Raw genomic sequence first — 25,319 nt, 5'->3', positions numbered from 1 at the left:
CCCAACAGCCACCTCCTCAGAACCAGAACATTCTCTTAAACCCCCGAAAAAAAAAAAAAAAACAAACCACAAAAACACCAACGTAAAAAACAGAAAGGCAAGCCAGGAAGTGAATACCATGTACCTTAATCTCATTGATGATCTGGGAGGGAAATGGAGCACAGTGCTGGCAGCCTGGAGGACAGTCCCTTCTCAACTCAAGAGCATCCTCGCCTGGCAAGGGAAATCCTGGGACTTTCAGCATTCTGTTGAAGGTTGCCTTCACTTCCCTTTTGATGAGTGCTATAGAGAACAAATCCTGTCTGCTTCAGTTTTTTCTCCACTGAAGCAGAGAATCATTTTCAAACACTCTTAGCCTCTCATTCCAAGGGCCACAGCGAATAATGAAAAAAGACAGTTTACATTTTCAACCCACTCTCTCTGACCTCCCACTACATTTAATGTGCAGAGGCAAATGTGGAGAGGGTGTATTAACCCACAGCTGTAGAAGGCAGCCTCCCATCACTGCCAGGTACAACTGGCAACTCATCTCACTTGGAAATATAAAAATATTTCCATAGGTTTAATAAACACAGTAGCTAAGCCAGAAGGCAATGCCAAAGTAGAAAGCTGATTCACTGTGATCATACCAGTTCAACAACTGTGCCCATAAAAACCATATGTCTTCTACCAAAATACATTCTGATCAGCATCCAAAACACTAAACTCCCGTGGCTGCAAATGGTACTTGGACATTCCTCCCCAGGCTTTTGGCATAACCTCTTGAAAAAAATGGGTTTTCAGAGACTCTGAAGATTTGTCAGTGCAGTATTACAGAATAAAAGGACTGCATTTGCCTTCAGCCTGCAGAAAAAACATCCAGTCCAAGAAGTGTTTGTTTTACAGGAGATTTCAGAAGCACTCTGTACATGTGAACCAAAAGATGGCTTGAAAAGCAGTTGTCTGTATACCCTGGAAGTGCTAAGACAACTTCAGCTTAAATTTCCAGAAGCATTTCCACAGCATTTACTCTCACCATCCTACAAGACTCCGTAACTAAAAATCACTACCATGGGCCAAGCCCAAAAGATCCCTAAAGAAGGTTCTTAGAGCTAGAAATCGTTTCTGTTCTTCCTAACAAGGAGGAACAGAGCACCTACATACTTTCCACTAAAAGAAAAATGAGTAGGACCAAGTACTTTATAACACTGTCTGTCCCTTGATCTCAGAAAAAAAGAGTACAATGCACAGGTTAGAAACTCCAGTTCAAGTTAAAAGCTCACCTGCAATGTTGGCAGAGAGCCAGCCACAGGCTCTCTCGGTAGCCAGTTCCACCGCAATGTTTTCTGCACTACTTAAAACCTTTACAGGGAGGATAACAAATGATAGGAGATTTACTATCAGCCACAGCACTACAGTCAGTGAAAATTCAGAAAGAAGTCTGGAAGAAACAGCTTAATTTTGGCATGCAACAGTTAAACTGAACACCACCACCTCTATGGAAACAGCTGGTTTGAGCAATACAACTGACCCATCTTGATTTTCCAAAAAACTCATCAACTCTTGTGGAAGTTGGTGCTAAAACAAATGCATTATCATTGCAAGTTAAATGCAATTTCTATAACATTCTAGCCTCATTAGTCAGCTATGAGCTGGAGTATCACTTTACCCAGAATACGCAAGGCAGCCCCGCAGAAGTGACTCTTCTTAGCTATCTCTCAGTCCTCCCATGAGGGCATCAATAGATTTCTTTACCTGAGCTATTAAGGGATAAGTGAAGCAGCAATGGAAAAATGGTAATGATCCAGACTTAATGTCGAGGCTTTTAATAAGTTTTAGGGAAAATACATACTGCTGCAGATGTCTCTTCTGGCAACAACACCCTTACTGCCTCAGGACCTTTTTTTTTGCAAAATCTACAAGAAAAGGAAGAAAGTATGCCACAGATTAGTCTAGGTTCTTGGACAACACTCAGAGGTTCATTATGTAGCAATGCAATAAATCAGACTAAAAGAACCAGACAAGGAAAGGGTAATTACAAGCAACTAAGGTGCAATATCAATTTTCCAAAGAGGAAATACAATAGCTGCAGCGGATGTCTGTTTGGAGCAGAGGGACACACAGCACCTTTATTCCTTTCTACAAATGCAGTCTTAGCTGGCTGGAGCACAGCAGCACTCACCATAAGAAGAGTAAAGGGCATGGTTTATAATTACCAGAACCTGAGCATGACAGGCCAAACTAAATTAGGCTAACAGATTCTGCAGTAAGAAGAGATAGGAAGGCACACATTTAAATAACTTTTCCTCCTTACTCTCTGCCTTTGATGAGTGCCTGGGCCCCTTCCTCATACAGATGAGTGCACACCTCTTCAAGCAGTTTGTCATGATTAACATCCTCCTCCTTCACTTTATCTTGCAACATGGCTTCAGCCCTTTGAACTAGCTCTGCTACCAGTGTTGCCCTGCAACAAAATGAAGAACAATCAGGCAGATTGAAATCAATACAAGAAACAGTGCACACTAAGTGTACCCAGCTCTTCTCCCCTCTTTAGGGGGATACCCATCTCAAATGCAATAAGTCACTCTGCTAAAAACTAATTAATCGGGCTGTGTCACATCTGCATCATCTCCTTGTTCTGTGTGTATGGAAGACAACAGCAATGAAGACACCATAACAGTACTAAGATTCAAGAGTCAAAAGCCTTTAGGTTTTACTAAAAACTTCTTTGGTTACAGGTCTCCTTTCTGGCAGCAATACCTTGTACGCTCAGCTGACAGTGCTCAGAAGCTCAAAGATGTCAGCAGCAGCCCACTACAACCACCATTTCTTAGGGGCTGGTAACATTTAATGGCTTCAGCAAGCTGGACAACAGAACAGTGCAAACTGAGCAAGCTCATGAGCTGGAGGGCAGGGCTGCCACACAGGAGGGCTGTGAAAAGAGGAAGAAATGGGCTGACTGCACACCTGTCCAGGCTGGGGTCTACTGGCTACAGAGCTGCTGCACAGAAAGGATCTGGGGGTCCCACAACAAGGGAAGGGAGTTAGGAGTGTCCAAAGAAAGCCAACCTTATACTGGGCTGACAATAGCAACAGTGCAGCCAGCAAGTCAAGGGAAGTTACTGCTTCCCTCATCACTGTGAGGCTGCATCTGGAGTAGTGTGTCCAGCTTTGGGATCTCAGGACAAGAAAGCCATTGACAATTTGAGTAACTGCAGGAGAAAAGAAAAAAATTATTAAAATAGCTGGGATGCTGGAGCACACACCTACAGGGGGGAGTCAGTTTCACCTAGCCTGGAGACAAGAAAAAGCTGAAGGGAGAAGGAAATTTACAGAGAAGGCAGAACTTCCAGGAAGACCACTGCTAAGATTGACAGGAACATCCACAAGCTGGAACAATGGATAGATATTCTGATAGGATATAAGGAAACACTTTTCACAAAACCTGGGAAAATTAAACATTGGAACATGGTAGAAAGAGGTGGCTGAATCCTCATCCTTAAGAGATGGAAACTTTTCCAGCTGGAAAAGGTGCCAATAAACCTGACCTAACTTGAAAGCTGTGTCTGCTTTGAGTGAGAGTTTGGATCAAGTGACCTCCATCTGATACGAGATTTTCCTATCATTAGCAAGTATGCTCTGAACAGGCTACAAAGTCTCAATGCTGCACTGCATTCACATACAAAATGTCCCACAGATGTATCCCCCTCCTCTCTACATTCCTTGACAAATTCCCCTCTACAACAGCAGATGTTGCTGGTCAGTCCTACACAGCCCGTGTTCCTACACAGCCTTGGTGTTCTGCTACACAGCACACCCCCAGGGAAGCTTCTTTCCTCCATACACACAACTTTAAAGGATCAACTCTTTGTCTAATTATAATGTAAAGTTACTTCTTAAGTCACAGAACAGGTGACCAGCACTTACTTGATGTGCTTAACACAGTTGGATCCCACCCTCTCTGCCACAAATTCCACTGTTCTCCGTAGGGAGGGAGGCTGGTTGTGGAAGAAGGCCTGCTCCAAATCTATCTGTTCAAGAGAAAGCACTAAATTGATTAGAGCACTCCACCCAGAGCCTCATCTCACCAGGAATGGACAAAACCACCTTCTAGAGACAAAAAGACAGTTTGCCTCCACTAGAACTTTCTGCTACTGTAGCATTCATCATCCCAGTTTTACTCCTTATTCCCTTCTAACCACTTAAAGCTTATTATCAGGGTTTCTGAAGCTACAAGAGACCTGTAAAGGGAAATGGGAGAGTTCTGATGGTATCTACTAGTAGTGAGTCACCACAGATGGCTTCTTTTGGGAAGAACAAGCCCTTTTACAGGCTGGTAATCCTGTAAGCACCTACGCACATCCTTCTTTCAGTGGAAAGCATGGCTACAATCTAACCAAAACAAAGTATGAGAAACATAGCAACGTTTTATGTTAAAGAAGAGGGAAACAAATACGACTAGTTGCTCCAACTGCAAGAATGTTTACAGAGGTTATCTGGATTTCAGCACCCACACCATATCCCTGCCACATGACTGTAACAGAAAAACGGCAGTAAAGATACCTGACTGTTAAACACAATGTTCCCCTGCTGTCTAGGTCCATTCTTTCCCTGGCATTAAGAGACCACTGTATAACCCTACACTCACACAAACAAATTTCTCCTGCTCCTTTCCCCCTTGTGACTCCCTAATTTCATTACCTGCAGTTTCCGCTGCGTGACAGAAGCCTTGGGTGCTAAGGACTCTGCAGCTGTGGGAGTGATTTTCCTCATAAAACCACCATTTTTCCCTCCACTACCAGCCACAAAAGAGGCAAGTAGTTTACGCAGTTCACCTGTACAGGAAAACATGCAAAAGCAATCATCAACCCCATAAGGAAGGAGAAAAACTAATAACAAAACTCAAGAAAGAGACTTTCACTTTTCCAGTCCTGTTCCCAGAGCAGATTCTCTCAGCTTCTACAAAAGCAGAAGCTTCAGTGAAGCAGAGGGGGCATCCCACACATATAACTGGCAGGGTACAGCAAGGCTCTGAAAAGAGGAAACTTCTGAAAAGCCCCCTAGCAGATGGGACTTGTTCAGAAGGATGAGGGAGCAGTTATTTTCGTGCATTCATTTTTAGTGTGGCAAGCAAGAATTGTAAAGTCTACAAGGACAACAAAGGGAGCAGTTACACAAAATTCCAAGAGTCAGGAGCAAATCCTGGGGGAAAAGCTGGACAACCTATTCACCCCTAGAAGTTTTGTGATACAGGTTTAACATACAGTTTTCCTACTAAGTCCCAAGAAGAAGAGCACCATCTCCCCATCTGGGACTCTATTTAGTCTACAGAGAGGAATTTTACAATTGGTAGACAGATCCCATGGAAAAGCTATGTCAAACAACCTCACAAAACACCAGGGCACAAAAAGATTCTTCCCCTCTGCCTGGCAGCAGAAGTCTGCTCAAGGATCAAGACACTCCTTGCAGCACAAACACCTCTTCCTAGACCTAGGATAGAAAAGCTGTGTGGTTATAATGCTTCCTTACAGCTTGTGAGGGGTGGCTTCCCCTGTGCCTCTGGATTCAAGCTCTGTGGATCAACTATCCTGACTAGGTAACCTCCCTCCCCCAGCTTCACCAGGTACTATCCACAGCTGCAGGAGTTTCTGCAATACAGCTTCTTATCACAGTTCTTGCATACACAACTGAGACCTTAAGCTGTGAAGAGGAGTAAGAAAGGTGATCCAAGGACTCACAGTACCAAACAACAAATATAAACAACTGAATAAATAAAAGCAAATACATACTAATATATTTTATGTATATAGTAAAAATAAGTAAAATACTTACCAAGATAGGGACAGCAGGTATAAAGTAATTGCTGATCCACCAAGGGTACAAAGTCCTGGTGAGAAAATGAAGGAAATGCTGAAAGGACACAGCACAAAATAAAGTCTTCAAGTCAGAAATCCCATACATACAGTCACAGCCAGGTTTCAGGGCTACCTTTCCATGAAAACAATACCTGGATTCCAAATACACAGTAAAATTATGAACTTTGCAGCCCAAGTGTTCAGTCTCTGTAACACAGAATGAGCTGCTCTTCATTTTATTAGTGTAGCTCAGCCTTTGCCCCTGATCACTATCAAAGCCCAGTTGAAAGCTGCGTTTAAGAAGGGAACCAAGACTGTTGCCACAGCTTCTACTCATAAGGGAGAAACCTTTCCATGGAGGAAAATAAATGAGGCACATCTGCTATGCATTACACCTCCACAAGTGCCTTCATCCAGACTCCCTGGAGCACCATGCCATGGAGAAATGTCACCTCAGTATTAACACAGCACATGCAGGGCCAGTTGAGGAGCAGGAATCTCAGATCCCATCCACCAAGGAAATGTATCTTAGCATCCATACCACTTTTCCATGGAATACTATATATCCCCTTACATGTCTAGGAATCATCTGAAACATCACACCCTCACCTCCTTTCTTGCATGCTCATACTGCTTTCAGTTCAGTCACCCTTTATCATGACACTGGAAAACGGGTGATCTCACAAACAGCAACCCTGCTGTTACAGTCCCATCTTTCTATTTCTGTTCACCATTACTTTTGCTTATTTCTGGGAAGGGCTACAGTTCTGTCAGCTCACCTTGCAGGAAAACAGCATCTGATCCTCCAGCATAACTTGGCACCTGTTCTGCAAATTATTGCAGCAGGTGAGATGGCTCCTGCCTGACAGAAAACCCAGAGCTGCAACACAGAGTTCACAACCCATAACACAGACCCAATTAAGGCCTTTGGACAAACTGGGCATCACATCCATTGGCCTCCATATGCTCAGTGCAGCTGCCCTGAAGCCAAGTTCTTGATCAAATCTGACAGCTCCTGAGGAAGTGGTAGGTCCATCTTCCCTCACTGATTCAGAAGACATGCTGCTGCACTAACTCACCAAAGCCTGAGCAGATGTCACAGTATCCATCACAAATCTCTCCTGCCTGTCATCAGCAGTAAAAAACAACTCTTCAGGGACTGATGGAACCTGAAACAGAAAACCCAGCAACTGCAACCCAAAATGCAATCAGTAACTTCCACCATTTCTGATAACAGGACAGTAAAATCTCACCACCCTGTCACCCACAAAAGATAACCCCTAGCACTAAGGATCCTCTTGCCCTGAGGAGAACTTCCCATAAAATTAAAGACTTCCTTATTTTAATCACAGTAACAAAAGCCACCTTTCTTATCCTCCCCATACAGCATCTTCCACATTTCCAACAGGTTCCTGCTAAGTAATTACCTTGCTTCCAACTGGAGGCACAAAAGAATTTTCAAAGTTCATCATACACCATCCCTCTATCTAATAAATTCCTCAGCAATTCAAGGCTGACAGCTAGCACACCATCTTTGTGACAAGAGCTTCCAGGTCTAACAGGAATCAGCTGTCAATTTTCTTGCAAGGTGGCAAATTAGTAAATACAGAATGTATTTCAGATGCAATTACAATTCCTATTAGAAAACAATTGTTGCTTCACACAATTCCACTAAAGGAAAATAATTCTCCACTAAAATACAGTTATTCTTTAAACCCCACACCAGTGTAAAAAACCCAAGATAAAACAACAAACAACTGTATTAAATTGTTTTAATTAATTTCAATACTATTTTGTATTGAGTTCTGTGCCCTGCCTTTTCTTCAGAGAAGAGTTACATGCACAGAGGAGACTCTACCTGAAAAAGCCAACCCAGAACTGCAAGGATCAGCAGCTTGTTCAGGAAACTCATCTCCTTGTCTTCAGAAAGGACCATTAACCTGCCATGCAGAAGAAGCAGCAAGACAGAGTGTCAGTTTTCAGCAGCTCAATTTTCATTAAGGAAAACGTTGCCAAACCATTCACACTATCTATATACCATGAACACATTCCTTGCATGTCTGCCTAAAGATTGAGAGTAAGCTCTACTTTGTTGTATGTACCTGCATAACATCCTGTCTTAAGTTTACACTAGACAAGCCATTCTCTAGAATGCGCTTCAAATTTTCCTCATGTATATAGGAAAGAAAATTAGAAAATTATTTAGGCATTGGAAACCTTGTAGGTTTAAGGTCAAAATTCAAGCTGCAGCTTGAAGGTCAATCACAGCTGCAAATGTAGAGTGATCAAGTGGGATTTAAAGATTTTGTTTACTTAATAAAAACCACATATTTGAATCAAGTATTAATCCCCAAGTTTAGGCTGTGTTCTCTTTGCAGTTTTATGTAAGATAAAAAGTATGCATGATTTGCACCACAAAAAAAAAATAAATCAAACATTCACTGAAAAGTTCTTTACAGATATATTTTTCCAGACTCTTACCTGTATACCTGCAGCAAGAGACCAAACACTTTCCTGTAATAATCAAGGAAAGGAGCAATATGATCCACAAGGGAAAGGTACTCCACAATCCAAGGAATAGTGAGGATAGAACGTTGATCCCGAATAGATTGTCTCAGAAGCTTTAATATATCCAGTACAGGCAGGGTCTTAAAGGACAAGAGAAGTTAAACCAGCAGCTTGAAGTTATCTCTTGCTACTTATAGAAAAACTTTTGTCTATATCTTGACTTTTCTTTCTAGGATTTCATCTTCTGTACTGGTGACTTCTGGCTAATGAAAACACTTCTTTGTACATGACCAGAGGTAAAAACTGTGACTGCAACCAAAGGTCCCACTGGGACTTTCAAAAGCAAGGCTAAAAGCCTGACTATGTACAAAGTGGAGTCAAGGTCTATTGCTTCCATTCAGTGGCACACTGCTGGGAGATGGGCGCAAAACTAACACAACCAGTCCTGGCAGCTGGATTTTACACTATAAATATGAGTTGTCTTAGCTAGATGAAAGTTTTGGTATGACAGACTCAGATTAGCAGAAATAACAGAAGACTGAGTACCTTAACATTGGTGCATTGTTCCCTCTTTTTGAGGTTACACAAATTCTTTTTTCCTTTGTTCCCAACCCCAGAATATGCAGCAGGGACACAGGACCATACAACACCATCCCAGGAACCACTGGCTCACTTTGAAAGTGCATGACTACCACAATCCTCCTCGGGCTAGAAGTGCCTGTCCAGCAAGTGCTCTTTCTTACTTGGTTTCTCAGTGCCAGCGCGGAATCCTGCAGGTCTCTGGTTGGCTGCTCTGCAGTGCGATAGGGCAGGAAAACAAGGAACCCCAGGAACTTGGCAAGGAGTCGGAGACTCAACAGGGCCACGGTGAAACGCTTCTTTTCATCCTAAAATGAAGAAAAGTGAGCTGAAGCAACGCTAGCCTACACGGGCAAAGCAAATGTCTCTGTTAAACTTCCACTCCTTTCATGTAAAAGAGCCACGTAGCTTCATCACTGCTTTTAATAAAGGTAAGTTTCCAAAATACATATTTATCAAGTATTTTAAATTGCTTGTGTCTCCATTGTTTCACCTCTTCACAAGAATGAATTATTCAAGAGCTTTCTAAAACAAGCAGCTGCTCAGTCATACTTTTACACTAAGAACTTTGGAGTCAATGACAGGCAGAACTGATCTCACATTGCCTCCTTTACAGCACTACCACTCTGCAAGTCTCCATCAACCTTTGGCTGCTCCTTTGCTAACAGACTATAAGCTGTGACACCTCTGATATGCAGACTTGAGTGAAGAAACACCAGTACACCTATGAACAGGGATGACTACAAATCCAATGTACCTAAAATCTTTCTATATGGAAAAGTAACAAGGAACTTATTGCAATGGGGTGCTACAACTGGATATGGTTATTTCATTGATCTAGAACAAGTTATAACAACCTAAAGAGAAGGCTTTCACTTCCACAACTATTGTGCACTCATGACAGTTCTATGAAGCACCCTGAAACATGCAGGTAAGTGGCAAGGGGTTCAGACAAACAAGCAATTTGCAGAGTTATGACAAAACCAAATGAAGAAGCTCTTGTCCTGTAAAAACCGTGGTGGAAGCTCCAAGCAACTCACAATCAAGCCAGTAATTGTTTGACTACTGGAACAGCTCAGAGAAATTCCTGACAGAAGTGTATGCACAAAGCAAGCCTACCTGTTCCTCCATGTCTGCTTCCCCATCACTGTGCTCGTGCTCCACCAGAGTAAGACCATTCAGTTCAAGTATCTTCAGGCACAGACTATCCATCAGGTGCTGATTGAACTGGTAACTTCAGCAAAAGATGATGAGTCAGACTGGGCTGAAAACAGCAGTAAAACCTCAACTAACACACTGCAGAATTTTAAGCTTGTCTCATGAGTTGTAACAAGCTTGAACAGACATACAACATAACACACTGACAGACAAGAAAGCAAGAGAGAAGACTTAGGACTGGCTGACCACCTTCACTTGCACTCTTCTTTTTCAGAGATGCTAAGTAACAAGTCTCAGCATAAGGATAATAAAATTGATCTGCCAAAGAAGGAATCTATAAAATAACTGAATTTAAGATTAAAATCTCACATAAATTACAATTCCCCCATGCTGTGAATTGTGAAAAAATTATTAAACAAAACCATGAACCTGGCTTCATCCTGTACACCTTGGCTTCATGCACTATCACACAAGAAGCATTTGTCCAGTCCAGTGTCCTTGCTAGGCAGCACTGCATGCCTTGGCACTGGAAAATGCTGACAGCTCAAAAAAATATTAAGGTTTTATAGAAGAAAAATCATTACCACATAATCTAGTCCCAAACTTTCTGGATAACTCCCTGCTGCAAGAGAAACACACTGGTGCTTCCATTGCCCACACATTTCAGAGGGAATAGCAAGCCCAGGCCGCTCACCTTCCAGCACTGAGGATGAAGTCCTTGAAGAATTGCTGGCACCCTGGGAACGAAGGGGGTGGACAAGGCCCTCTGATGCTCTGAGGAACAACAAATCTTTCCTGCAGCCTCTTCAGACGGCTCAGATTATCAGAGCCCAGCATATTAAGGACATCCTGGTCTGGGGTGTCTCCCCAGCTTGCACCACCACCAACAGGACCTTTGCACATCTTTAGGAGACAGAAAGAGCAGCGAGGTGGAATATTCATAACAAGGCATCATTTCACTTCATCTCTCACCCAGCATATTATCCCTTCCCCACAAGACTGTTTTTGGAGTAATTCATGCATGATCTTTCCTGGTGTCCAGGAACATACAGAACAACTCTTCCCCATACCAAAACATGCTACCCACCTTGGGTGGGTATACACATACACAGCCATACACAGCCTAGAGGTCTTGTGAGATGGAACTCTAATCCTACACATCTAACTAGGACATATCCAGCAGGCTACGTGTGGATGTGTGGAGAGAATACCTATCACTCTCATGATCTCCATGAACCACTCCATAGGATCTTCAACTCAGTCTCCAAGGCCCATGATGCTGCATTACACATTCCCAGAGAAGGTTTTCCTGAACTTCCACACAGTTAAACAACATTTAAAAATTAATGCCCCACTGCCTCAAACACACGGATAAAACTCAAGACTCAAAGAATTACAGAACTGCAGAACTGTTAAGAAGGAGCCTCTTGGATAATCTAACTCAACCCTCTTGCTCAGTCAGGGTCAGCCTCCTGACCTGCCAGTGAACACTACTGAGAAAAATCTCACTCCCTCCTCTTCATTCCCTTCCAGCAGGCACTTATTCCCTTCCAACAGTGCTAAGACAACCTGGAGCCTTCTCTTCTCCATGCTGAATACTCCCAGGTCTCAGCATTTTTTCTCATACAAAAAATGCTTGGTGCCTTAATCATTTACATAGTCCTGAGCTGGACTTGCTCTAGTAAGTCTGTATCTTTTGTTCCTTGTGCCAGTGAGCCCAAGACTGGACACAGCACTCCACACATAACCTAGCAAATACTCAGCAACAGGAAAAGTTGACTGCATATCCCTACATCTAAGTCATGATAGTTTTAATGAACGAGATCATAATAAAAAGAAGCAACATTTAAGAATGTCTATCAAGTGAGCAAGTACTAGGCTCCTTTATTCCAAACAGAGCATCCACACCTCCCCAAGGGAGGAAACAAAAATTCTCCCTGAGCACTTGCAGAGCAAACACAGCTCTAGAGATAAAAAAAAAATCTCTTCCTTTCCTTCAATAATGTTGCTATTTAGAAAAAAGAATAAACTCATTCAGCTCCCACTCTTCCCTGCCCAGAACAGTAAGGTGAGAGTTCACATATATGGAAGTAAGGAAACAGCAAAAGTGTTATTACTTCTGATGCCCCAAAATTTCTCAGTTTAAGCCCCAGACTTGTTTTGCTCTTGTGGTGAAATGCCACCTACATACATGTTACTTGAGTAGGCTGGTGGTTGAGACTAACACAGAAACCCACAAGGCAACTGCTTTCAATGCTGCAAGGGAATATCTTGCTACACTCCTCTGCCTTTAAATTATCAGGCCTTGACACAAGTCCTTAGACTCGGTTCATTTCTGCAAGAGTATCATAATACACACAAGATTCTGCAAATCACTTTCCAGACAGACAAATTGGATCCATTGAAGACACCAGTTTAGATCTTTGGCTACCCTTGTGAAATCCTGCAGTCTTCATGAAGAAGGCACAGATACAAAGGAGAAATACAGAACCTATGACTAATTAAATCCTACTGATGCAACAAAGTTAATCTTACCTCTTTCCCACAATTTCCATGAACACACCCATACAATCAGATAGGCCATTGATGCAAACTCAGACTTGACACTAGAGGAATTTACAGCTTGCAACTTCCTGGCAATGTGTGTGAGCTAACACTCATGGTGAGGTTTTGTAGCTGTTTTGCTCTCCAAAAGGAACCCACCAATAAGCCACGCATCTACAGAGAATACTGTGAATCTTCTTCTTCATTTATTTACTTACAATTGTCAGATGATGCTTGAAATTGGCCAAACCCCCCACCTCTAAACTACAGCAGCAATACTGTACCAAAACCAGCCTGTTGAGTGTTACACAGAAGAACCAGAGATTTTTTGCACTCATGCTGCTAACCAACATAACTGGGAACACCTGCCCTTGACAGATGTCAAAATACATCCCTAAAATTTCCAGAAACTATAACTGTACTAAAATTAGAAGGTCGAAGTAAACAGCCATGAAGAATGAATGCTTACAACTCATTGTGTTCTCAGCGTGCCTTATTCCTGATTTAAAGAGAATTCAGTGGTAATTTATTACTGATTATTTCTGAAAAAGGAAAGAAATTCCCATCCTGAAAACTTGTCTCTCCCCAAAAAATTTTCAATAGGAAAATCTTAAAGAAGCTTACAAGACATGGCTTGTTTTCTCAGGTCAAGGAAGGATCAAATCTGCTTTGATGTATAAAGTCATTAAACAACCTAAGTCATTTACCTGGATAAGCTGTTTCTGAAAGAGCCTGGCAAAATGGCTGTGGTTGCAGGTTGCAGATAGGTGAGCCATCATAGCCCTGTGAAGGAAAACATGATCAAATTCTGACTGGAACTTTGTGATACAAAAAACAGTGTTCTAACTTCAAACTACACCAAAAGCATAAACCACCTACTTTTAAGAAAGCAATCTCCAAAGGCCATAGAAAAAAAGCAGTATTTTTATAACGCAGTTTCCCAAGCACTGAGCCCCACCTGCTGCTGACATGGAAACAAAAATTCTCCCTGAGCACTTGCAGAGCAAACACAGCTCTAGAGATAAAAAAAAAATCTCTTCCTTTCCTTCAATAATGTTGCTATTTAGAAAAAAGAATAAACTCATTCAGCTCCCACTCTTCCCTGCCCAGAACAGTAAGGTGAGAGTTCACATATATGGAAGTAAGGAAACAGCAAAAGTGTTATTACTTCTGACGCCCCAAAATTTCTCAGTTTAAGCCTCAGTCTTGTTTTTTTCTTGTGGTGAAATGCCACCTACATACATGTTACTTGAGTAGGCTGGTGGTTGAGACTAACACAGAAACCCACAAGGCAACTGCTTTCAATGCTATAATAGTTTCTTTCTATATACTGCATTTTGATAAAGCAATACATGAATAAAACAGTCTGCTTTCCACAGAAAGAGACACAGTTGTCTTGTTTTCAGAGCCAATGCACTAGACCCCCTGAAATAATTAGAAGAGTGAACAGCTTCTGAACATATAACACACTTCTCCTCACTGAAGAGGAGCCAGACATGGAAGACATGACATGCACACACAAGTGTATACAATAACAATGTTCAGACAACAATACACTGGTTTTGAGAGTAGCTCTTTCTGTGATTATGAAAGGGAAAGATGAACATCAGGACTGATCAAATTACACCCCTGCCACTTATGGCTTGTTTCTTTAAGGTAAAGGTTGATACTTTTAAATTCAGAAGCAACTGCACATGTGCAGCCTCTTCCAAGCAGCACACAGCACCCTGCAGAGTTGTGCAGAAGACCAGGCAGGACCTGGAACTAAGGATGCCAAGTGCAGCATGATTTACCAGCAATTCAGCTACATTAAAGAGCTAGCTGAAGTTGCTTAAGACTCCTACCTGATCTTGCTGCCCAGAACTCTCTCAAAGTCCCAGCCAGTTTTCTCATTGTTATCCTCCCATTCACGCAGAAGTTCATAAAATATATCCCTGTGAATCAAGATATTTAAGGGAATGAATTCCCACTCTTCAAAATTTGAAGCAACAACTGAACATTAATTGCTCCAAAGCTTCCCAGCAAGAATCTACCTCAGATTAAGTAACTCCAGCCTCCAAGCATTCAGATACCTTTGAAAAACTCATAAATGTTAGCAGTACTTCAGTGAGCTTCCATTTTCCATATCTTTGACAGCAAGTGCTTAAGCTTGTTATGCCCAATCTATGATGGAATGACCAAAACAGCCATTACCAGACAGACATAGTGAAGACTGAGAGGCAGCAAAGAATAAGCCACATGAAGTAAAACCTATGAGAAAAAGAAAAGGACCAAGACAACTCATCATTCTGCCCTCACCCTGTTGCTGCAAGCATGGAGGGAGGCAGCAGGAAGAATAAAAGCATACCAGATATATATGCAGAAGCAATCCAGTAGGGTGACACACTGTACTGGCATTATCAGAAGTCTCAATAACTCCTGAAGAATTAGGCTGTTCTTCTCTAAAGACATTAACCATTTAGTTCCTGCAGTCAATATGGACAAAGACTTTTTTTCATTTAATTAGAGCAAAAAATTCAAGATTTTTTTCTACAGCATGTAGCATATATGAAACATTCTTAATATCTTTTAGTCACAATCATGCAAAGGTTATAGCCTCGAGCATCCAGGAACAGTAGAAGAAACTTACCTTTGTTTCTTAAATATGTGAAATGCTCTGTCACTGGGAAAGTTAGAGCGATTATCAGTTTCTGGCTGAAAAGAAACAGACTGTACAGAGCATGGCAGCAGGAGAGACACCTGTTAAAAATATAAGGCAGCCATTAAGCTAGTGGAAGTCTCTAAACAATCTGAGACCAAGAAAAAAGCAGGGAAAAGGCATGGTGAGGAAACAAGTATCACTAGCTGAGTTGTTCAGACATGCTACTTCCCAATTGCTAACTACTAGCAAACGCCAAGTTTTACAACCTACATTAGGCTACAGAAGCAGAATCACTCAAGGTTAAGAGAGAAAGTATCTGGTCCCCTTAAATCTCTGGTGACCAGATTGTAACCAGTATTGATACAGTGTGTGGAAAGACCCACAAACAGTTGAAGTATACCTTCAATATAGGGCTTGAAAAAATTCAGGATCCTGGCTGGTAATTTCAGAGTGTTACCTCACTCTTTTCTCCTTACTGTTCTTCAAGTAACAAGACCTTTATTTACAACTTTAAAGCTCAGCTACTGACAAGTCCCAATTTCAGTACACTGTCCTTTGTTTGCCAAGAGTAATTTCCATTTTTAAAAGATGGATGAAATGAGATACAAAATACATTTCTACCATTCAATTCCTACCAACCAAACTGGCTCCCTAACCCAGTTAATCACATGAGGGAGCCATTTTTCCCAGTCTGGATTGTCTCTTGTGAAATGTTATTTGCCTAAAAAGACTCCATATCTATGAAAGAAATCCAAATCTTTGAAACTACCTTCTGATATTGCACTTAACTAATCATTCTCCTGGGATGTTTATTAGGTGAGAATTTCAAAAGCAAAACTTGACCCTATCAAAGTCTCTGGCTGAGGTCAGGGCCTGGAGCAGAATGTAAGGCTAGCCAGCAGTGAGTCACACCTAACAATCACTGGACCCAGCAACTCACTCACCCAGTGACAAGAAAAATAAGTAGCTTTTAGACAGTTTCTAAAGACAACGCAAGAAGACGAAATAGAAGGAATGAGATTTAACATCAAAGCCATTGCAAATAAAAGAACAACAACACAAAGGCTTGAAGCACTGTCAGTTGGGGTCTGCCAATTTTTACCTTAGCTGTGCTGCTTTCATAAGCCTGCCTGAGCCTCTTGTGCAAGGTGGGAGAAAACGATGCAATCCGCTCATTTTCGGCCAAAAGCTTCAGCATCCCCTTTTCTAAATGGGAAATAATTCTGCCAAGATAATGGGGATAAGGCTCAGAGAGACAGACAAAATCAACGCTTGAGAAGTTCTAAAGAAATGCTTATGTTCACATTTTATGATGCTGCCAAGTAGAGTTCTAAAGGACTTGCACCCAGCAGGAAATCCTACTGGTATCTGCATTTGTTATCATTCTCATCTCATGACTTTCCCATTCTTGCACAATTACAACAAAGTTCAGTGGACACATCAGTGCAAGGAAACCCACAGACATCCAAATCCAGCTCAAGTTGTATGTTTTGAAGAAAAATTAAGAACTCTGTGCCTTTAACTGGTAAAGTTCTACAACCCAAGCACACTTGCTTAATCCCACACACAACTGCAGACACGAGGAGATGAAAAAAGAATTCAACTCACTCATATTGATAATCCAAGACTCGAACAGCAAAATAAACACAATTGTGCACACTTTCAAAATGCTGCCTCCCTGAAACATCTAAGAGGAAAAAAAACCATGAGACAACAGTACCTTTTACCATTTATAAACTAAAGGACCAACAATTAACTTTTAAGGAAAGTAGGAACTGACATATCCAAGAATAATCTTCCAGACCCCTATTCAATTTTCAGAAGTTCCCATTCCCTATCCTTCCTATTTTAAAGGCAATTGAATTGTTTAATGCTGTATGGGAAAGAAAAGACTCTTTCTTTGTCAATGTTCTGAACAACAGTAAGCACATGCAGGACAAGAAAAGTAGAACAGCTATAAACAATCATAAAATGGTGTTCCCATAGCTGAAGATTTCATGTTCCTAATCACAGCCCTAAGAATCAAAGAGTAGCAAAACAAAGGTCAATCAAATTGAGACATTTTGGGTGGAGGAGGGTGTGGTGGGGCTAATCCCAAAGCCACTCTTTTGGTTGTACTATCCATATCAAAGTACTAACTGCATCAAGCTAAAGGCTGAATTTATCAAAAAATAAATGCAACAATATGGCTGGATCCTGTGCACTCAGATCCAAATCTGCAGCTTAATAAACACATAGCAGGTCAATAGCACATCTGAGTTGCAGGATCAATGGAGAAACAACACATCTGCCCTTCCCTCTAAAAGTCAGTGTTAGGAAGTAGCTACAGCAAATCTTGCACAATAGCAGAAAACTAGATTCAAACAGTGACTAGCAATCCCATTCTATCATATTGTGGAAGAACTTCCCATATATGCATGACTTTTGTCAGCATCTCAGATGAGTCCCACAGTGGTAATAAGGCATTGTCATGTAATTTAAGAATAACTGTCCAAGCTACTCTACAACACTTTCTCATTCTATGGAAGCACTATTCTTTCATTTCATTACTACTGCTTACCTCTGTTTCTTTCACCGATTTCAGGGTCACTATCCCCATCTTCTGCAGTAGAAGTGCCTTTAGATGTCAACAGTTGCAGAACAAAAAACAGTTCCAGAAAAATATTTGGTACCAGGTTTTCTGGGAGAGAGTAATTGAGATGTTAAAGGTGGATTACTCAATACTGTCCTGCTTTAACACACAAAGGTAAAAAGATAGATTCCTGTTCTGTGGTAGTCAGTAAAGAATTGTCTCCCCACAACATGACACTGTGATACAATGTAGATCAGCATGGGAAAGATGTGTTAGGGAATAGCCTGGTTTCAGATGGGACATACAACTTCAGTCTACTACAGCTCAGAGTACTGCATCAAGCTCACCTCCTTCCCTAAACTTTTACCAAGTATTAATTTATTTCAATAACTGTATTGGCTTACTTTATTTTTCCAGATGTCATCTGTTTGTACACTATAACTATCCCACAGCTTCCACTTCCCATTTATCTCCCTCTCACAACACACACACAAGTTCAAAGCTCAAAGAAAGGTCAGTCTCACATCTTCTGTGTCCTCACCTGCTATACACGATGAATAGAGCTGTGCCAGACACTCCAATTGTTTCTTGCAGGAAACCTTAGCAGGATTTGCACAGGTCACCAAATGGCTTTCAGCAGGAAGGCTGGCACTGCGAGTGTAGCTAGGCTTAGTTGGAGTACAAGGATCAAAAGATATCCCTGCAGGAGAAGACGCCTGGTGCAGCAATTTGCATCTGAAATTCAAGAGCAGCAACATAACCATGTAACTGAGGATGATCTACAGCAGCCATGCAGCCAGAAGAGATCTTTCTCTCCCAGTGTAGCACGAAGGAAATCCTGCAATAACTAAACCATGTCATTTACACTGTCTAACGCAGCTTTTAGCATGACAGTAATTTAAGTCATCTTTCTCTTACCGAAAATAGATCTTGGGGTTAGCAAGCAGAAGATTAAAGAACCCCATTCAAATTCCAACTCTGTTAAAATAGTGTAGCACTTTGACCAAATTAACCAACTAACATATGTTATTGCTTCTCTCATCTGAAGTGGTACCTGTTAAGGACAGGGAATCTGTTAGAGACCAGGTCCTAAAAATCTTCTTTGGATGTACAGATTCTGACAGCTAGAAATTTTAAAACATCTATGAAAATAAGGTTCACATCCATCCCTTTGGCATAGATGTAAAGTAATGACACCCTGAGAAGACCCAATACCACTTAAGTGGAAAGGCAATGAAACAGCTGATGAAATGTGTACTGGCAAGTTAAACAACAGAAGGAACAAGCTACTTTGACTGCTGGATTCTAAATCAACAATGACCACTCAGTTAAATACACAGACATTGTACAAAACTGTATCTAGAGAGGTCATCCAAAATGCAACACCAGAGTGGCATATGTAACACACATGAGAAACAGGACATGAGGCAGTAACAGAAATATTAAATGATTGTAAAAGATTCCAGTGGAACATTTACACTTGAAACATCACACTACCTCTTGCCACAGTGTCTCAAAAGTGAAAGATTTAAGTCACTTTAAGGACTTTGGGAAGTCAGAAGCATTTTTACCTGCAGCAAAGAACCTTTTTTATCGGCCTATTTCTAGCAGAACTGCTGTGATGAAGAACAACTGGTTCCAAAATGGAAGTAGAAAGATTACTAACAGCTTACTTGCAATGAACATAATCAACCAACCGAAGAAAATTGAGTAACAGAAAGAACTGCAGAAAATAATTCATTAAGTACTTTGTGATCTCACCCAAGGGGTGAGCCCACCACTAAATACTTTGTGACCTTACCCAAGGCAAGTTTCCAATAATGCAGTTAGACTGTGCTTCACTTCTGCCCAGTGCTGTCATCTACCTCAGGATGAAATTCACCTTTTGCCCTTGCTCAAAGGGACCCAGCTGGCTGAAGGCTGCCTTACTTGTGTAATTCACCACAGCTGAGGACACAGCAGCAACTCCCAGCTTTCAAGTGTGAAGGGTCAGATGAGAATATCACTGCATGGGCAAGATCCAACCAACCACATACTGCTATTTCACTGACTTCAGTTGATACACATTGTTGGGACACTACAGGTAGAATTCAGACTGGTGCTAGACTTAAGTGCAGAGTGGCAGGTTTGAATCCTGAGCATTTCTGCTGCAGGCTCAGCACAAGCAGTAATTCATTAGACTCTACTGGGTATGTAGCGAACTGCAAAACTTAGCAGGAAAAGAATTACACCCATGTGTCCTGAGGAATTTCCCCAAGAACAAAACCTACAAAGAACAGCAACAGCTCTCTCAGCAATTATACACAATAGTGCAAACTACTGCACTTGGGTTTTTTTCTAAGTATCAATCTTCACAGACTACCAGTGATACCATTTCACAAGCAATAAAAGTCACACACTAACCAAATAGCAGAGACAAAATCAGAAGCTAGAGTTCACTTCATCTGACAGCAATTTTCAACAGATAACTGCAGTAGTAATCTTAAAAAAATAATCTCAAGTGCCTATATTCTGTTTTCTCTGACTGCAAGCTTCTGTTAGTCTACCTACTTTGCAAGACCATTAACACTTTCCACACATTTGCATCAGTAACTCATTTTCTCCAAACCAATGTGTCTTGGTGCAATATTCAAACACAGTCTAATTACAACCAATTGCTTTGTCTGTGCAATCTAAGGAAAGATGCACAGGAAATAGCCACACATTCATTTCCATGAAGAGAAAATCTCATAAATGCAGTGAGGACTGACTACACTTTTGAAGTGAGGGCCATTGTTCCAGAGTCAGCACACCTCTAAAATTACAAATATGAGCTAGGTGCATTAATATCATAGTCTGATACCACAGAATAATTTTAGCTTTAGGCAAATCATAGTTTAAGGTCACCAATATCTGGTTTGGACATTCTTCTGTCATTTTCACTTTGTCCTGGCCATGCCCCATCCTGGCTACTGAAAAATTAACCCAGTCCTGGCTGGAACCAGGACACACGGGAATTGAGAATCAGCCCCCTGCTCAGACTGTACCGTTCTTTCTTCAGCATCTCCCTCTCCTCTTGAAGGCTGCTGCTTATCACAGACGAGAGGTTTCCTTCCTGGACAGCAGCAACGGCCTCAAGGCTTGAGGCTGGAGACCGGCTGACGGGCGTAGAAGTGAAACAGGTCTTTGGTTTCGAGAGGGGCCGCTCAGCACTCACAGGAGTTGGGTTGATTCGCCTCGATGGTTTGCTTTTGCTGAAAAGAAGAGAAGCAATTCCACTAAAATCAAGCTCAACAAGAACAAAAAAATTCGGTCTCAAGACAGATGTGCAATCAACTCTTCCAGAGGAATCTAATGCTAAAACAAAATGGATGTCGAGTGGGGATATTGAATTTCTAAACTGTACCTATAGTTATCAATTTTATGCTATCACTGAAAAAAAGTCACAGAGCTACAGACTGCTAAAAACAGCCTGCTGAACCTGCAGCAAAATTAATTATCAAATAGCAAGCCATCTAACAGGTACCACAGTGCCATACAACCCTTCCAAATGTTTCTAATTTTCAGGACAGGATATGCCCATTTTTGTAAGAAACTGCTGGTGAATTCATTTCTACCATGATCAGGAGAAAAAAAAAAAAAAAAAAAAAAAAAAAAAAAAAAAGAAAACCAAAACTAAAATCAATCAAGTTGCCATTGTCTATCAGTGAGAGTCCAGGCTCCCAAGTTACATTAGGCCATTTAAGTTCAGGGAAACTTATCCTTCCTGCATAAAATACTTGGATTTGTCCTTCAGGAAGAGCCTTGGTAAGTAGCAAAAAACACTAAAAAAATGGAAATGGATACAGAAACATAAAGCATCACAGAAATGCTGGTTGCTACATATTAACTGCAAAGGTGTTCTCAAAATTGCTGTAACATTGATTTCCAAGGACTTGTGACCCCTTTCCTCCTTTTTCCTGAGCATTAATGCAATTGAGGAAGAGAGACTTGCTGGTTGTGCTGGAAACACACCTTATCTCCCTTGGCCAAAGCATCATCTAGAGCATGACCCAGACCCTGCATTTGGATTTGCTGTACAGACTCACACATTTTATAATTTTTAGCTGGAATTTTGCATGCCCACTTTTAGAGACCAATGACTGATATACAGAGCAAACAGGCTGACACAAAGACTTTATATTTGGAAATGAGGATTTTAAAGAATGCAAAGACAAAGATTAAAGGACTGAGGCAACCACAACACAAACAGCTGCCCCAAAGTTTAGCTGAAGTCACCAAGGAGACCAGGCCTTGCTGCAGACCAAGAACACAGCCTGCTATTTGGTCCACAATTGCACAGCACAGACGAAGCTGCACACTAACATCTGCTACCAGAAGCCACAGAAGATCAATCCAAAAGCTTTTATGCTAGCATCAGTAAAGCTGAAGAGCCTTCCAGGATAGCTCTTCCTTACCAACTGATATTCTGTTAAATGAGAAACGTGAAAAGCCAAGATAACGCTGACTCGTTAGAGCACACAAGGACAAAGATGTGCTCAGCTTTGTACCAGCTGGGCTGTGCACTGGCAAGCTGCAGGCAGCATCACAAGTGAGAGGCGAAAGAGGCGTCTTGAGTGGGTCCACAGAGAGGAAACCTGACTCCCTGTCAAGGCAATATTCTCCTCCCTACATGGTGACCAGAACAAAGCAGTTCTGACCACGTTTCCCAGAAGCCAGGTATTGTGTGCTACAGCCTCTTCTGCATCTGGACACCCACAACAGCTGGTCAAGGAGCTGCAACCTGCAGCAATCCCAGTGACACAGCGAGACAGACTCACTCTTACTTTGTCCAGCCAGAGGCAGCACCCATGGGTGGAAACTCCTCCAAGTTGTTAAGGTTTAGCTGGCTGGGCGGGGATCTGGCAGAAACAAGAGGCACTTCACTCCGCTTCCTTCTCCCTCCACTCCACGATCCACTGTCACTCTTTCCGTCCTCCTCTTCAGGAAGGGAACGCCCCAGATCGCGAGCTACCTGCCGGCCAGAGGCACCGAGCGAGCTGCTGCCTTTCCTGCGGCCTCGTCTCACGGGCAGGGCTTCAGGCGTGGCCGTGAGGAAGCTCCCCAGGCTGGCCTTCTGAGAGGACCTCTTCTCACCGTGGTGGAGCACAGGGCTGTGCCCAAAGCTCGGGCTGCTGCTGGAGACCACGCTGGGGAAATCACCGTAAGGGCTAGAGGGGTTCGACCCAGAAAAGGAAGAGGAACCACTGGACGTTGCAGCAGGAGAAAAGCTGGTATCTGTGGTGCAGGTGGTCACTGAAGTCCTTTGAGAAAAGAGCTGCACTCGGCTGCTGGTGGCATGGCCTGCCCTCCTTTCTGATCCTGTCCTCTGGCTCCCATGAGCCTTGGAACTAGGAGTTTTAGCAGGAGTAGGCGGTCCATTAGTCAGGATCTGGCTGGTCTGCTCCCTTAAAAAATTTAGCAGAAAAGGCACAAAATCTTTCTGAAGCAAGCTAAGAGATACCAGCTTGTCATGGATGTGGTTCTCCTACAAGAGAAACAGACAAAAAATTAATATAAAGATGCTACCTGATTCTTTCTGCCCAAGGACCCAGACACGTTTAAGTAGTATCTATGGGATTTCAATACACAATAAAAACCAACATGACTTGTCAAAGTATATCACTGAAATTCAAGCAACCATAGTTCTGGTCACAGACCTGAAAATCATCCTACACACAAGCCATTTTGGCACAAGTTTTCAGATGGAGTCATTCACTTTGGTCTCTGACTGGAAAATAGTGGAACTGTTCCATGGAAACATCAGTAATACTCTCTGCAGCTATGGCCAGGGAGGACTTGGAGCAACTGACGACCCTAAGTTCAACATTTTGAAAACATCAATACTGAAAGCATCTAATTCTAACAGAAAAATCTAAAACCCGCAAGGTCTCTGTGCTCTATTTTTCTGTGAATGCCGCCTGCTCCCACAGAGGGGTGCTATAACAACAACCGCTGAAGCACTTGGAGCCCTGCAGCGCCAAATACAAGACCAAAGCTGCTCTTCCATTTCAGTTTAAATAATTTTGCTCGAGACCTCACAGAAGTCTAAACAGAGACTGTGCAACTTTAAGGTACATGAAATTTATTCTTGAGAAACTTAAATAAAACCCCCACCACTGACTCAACACATTCAAAATCTAAACAGGTGGCGGTGACCTTACAAGGGTAAATCTAGACCAAAATGACTTCACGCTACATGCACAGTTTGAAGGTTTGTACCCTGGGTAAAAATTCTTTTGATCCTAACACTCCACCAGGTTTCTGTTTCCTCTCAATGGGATTCAGCAACATTTGCAACAACAAAAGAAGTTCTCAAAGGCAGCAACTTTTTCCTTACTAATACTGAAAGCATTGCATACACATTCCAGTAAAGTTATATTCACAACCCTAACTAGATGAAAAGTCAAGAAAGCAAACACTATTTCTGAAGGTGGTTTCTGCATGAAAGAAAGAAGTAAAAGCAACATTAACATGCCTGTAACTGAACTCACACAATCTTCAACACCTATACTAAAATTCATATTTGAAAGCATGAGACCAATTCAGCTCCCTGGAGAAGTGTGAAATTCTGGCACAGCCCAGATAACAAGCAGCCAATAATCAGTGAAAAAGCGCAGCTCAGAATATAACCCCCATGAGGTGTTAGAAGACCATCTCCAGCCCAAAACTGCCAGGAGAGCTAGAGCAAGACATGGCCTAGCATTTCCTTCCCCTGGAATTAGCACAGGGGCACAAAGATGATTACAGTCTATGCTATGCATACGGTTGGGTGCTTTCTCCAGCTTTTCAGAGCACAACCTATTTTCACTCATCTTTCTCTGTCCAAGTTAACTGAGGTTTGGTTCCTCCACAACTGCGTAACAGCAGCCAGCTGCAAACCTCCCATTTGCTTTTCCATGCTGAAGTAACTGCACTGCTTCAAACAGCAAAAGGCAGTAAGAAATTCCCTTGCAAGGACAAACTTTCTGACCTCCACATCCCTCATCCACACAGTGCTAGTTGAGCTGCCAGGATCTCAAACTTCTTAATGTCTGCAGGTCTGCTTCTGCAAGTCACAGCTGAAGAAATACCACACAACATACAAGTGCTGGTCCACTCTTCCCACACGTTTAGGATGACAGCAATACCCAACTAACTCGTGGGGGTGACACCAGTGAGTTTTGATGTTAATACTAGGTAACACTATGCGAGGGGCTCAGATAGAAGATGCTTTAAGTACCAATTGCTTCTCTGTGTTATTCTCTATGTGAAACATAAGCGCTCCTAGTCCACCTACAGTTACAAATGTTTTTATTTCCACAGGAACCCAAATAATTCGTTACAAAACTCAGCCAACAAGCACCCTCTCCCAGTCCGCAAAGATCCTCCTCAAGGTCCGGGCGGGAGGAACATCCAGCCGGGAAGCGCGCTGGCGCCTGCACAGAGCCACACCAAGCCCGGGTGCCGACAGCCTCGTCCTCCT

The 25,319-nt window shown here is 42.1% G+C and overlaps 1 protein-coding gene across 3 annotated transcripts in view; it reads right to left on the bottom strand.

Annotated features, from left to right (window-relative positions):
- The window catches only part of CDAN1 (codanin 1), a 32,031-nt gene that overhangs the window by 6,000 nt on the left and 712 nt on the right, over positions 1-25,319 (bottom strand). The window contains exons 2-23 of one of the 3 annotated variants that reach the window (XM_041459944.1): positions 22,642-23,342; positions 20,863-21,069; positions 18,378-18,571; positions 17,825-17,944; positions 16,873-16,951; positions 16,367-16,487; positions 15,253-15,362; positions 14,468-14,557; positions 13,331-13,406; positions 10,774-10,982; positions 10,041-10,155; positions 9,086-9,229; positions 8,316-8,482; positions 7,693-7,774; positions 6,914-7,024; positions 5,812-5,866; positions 4,681-4,814; positions 3,907-4,010; positions 2,294-2,443; positions 1,832-1,895; positions 1,263-1,341; positions 125-282 (exon numbers count right to left, since the gene is read on the bottom strand). In XM_041459944.1, the coding sequence (XP_041315878.1) occupies positions 125-282; positions 1,263-1,341; positions 1,832-1,895; positions 2,294-2,443; positions 3,907-4,010; positions 4,681-4,814; positions 5,812-5,866; positions 6,914-7,024; positions 7,693-7,774; positions 8,316-8,482; positions 9,086-9,229; positions 10,041-10,155; positions 10,774-10,982; positions 13,331-13,406; positions 14,468-14,557; positions 15,253-15,362; positions 16,367-16,487; positions 16,873-16,951; positions 17,825-17,944; positions 18,378-18,571; positions 20,863-21,069; positions 22,642-23,342 (3,270 nt within the window). The remainder of the gene's footprint in view (positions 1-124; positions 283-1,262; positions 1,342-1,831; positions 1,896-2,293; positions 2,444-3,906; positions 4,011-4,680; positions 4,815-5,811; positions 5,867-6,913; positions 7,025-7,692; positions 7,775-8,315; positions 8,483-9,085; positions 9,230-10,040; positions 10,156-10,773; positions 10,983-13,330; positions 13,407-14,467; positions 14,558-15,252; positions 15,363-16,366; positions 16,488-16,872; positions 16,952-17,824; positions 17,945-18,377; positions 18,572-20,862; positions 21,070-22,641; positions 23,343-25,319) is intronic. The other 2 variants (XM_041459943.1, XM_041459945.1) reach the window with 2 other exon arrangements.

This window comes from Pyrgilauda ruficollis, unplaced genomic scaffold (genome assembly GCF_017590135.1).
Source record: "Pyrgilauda ruficollis isolate IOZ18807 unplaced genomic scaffold, ASM1759013v1 scaffold14, whole genome shotgun sequence".
Lineage (NCBI taxonomy): Eukaryota > Metazoa > Chordata > Aves > Passeriformes > Passeridae > Pyrgilauda > Pyrgilauda ruficollis.
The sequence above is the reverse complement of the archived record's forward strand: the minus strand, read 5'-3'. Positions and strand labels throughout refer to the sequence as shown.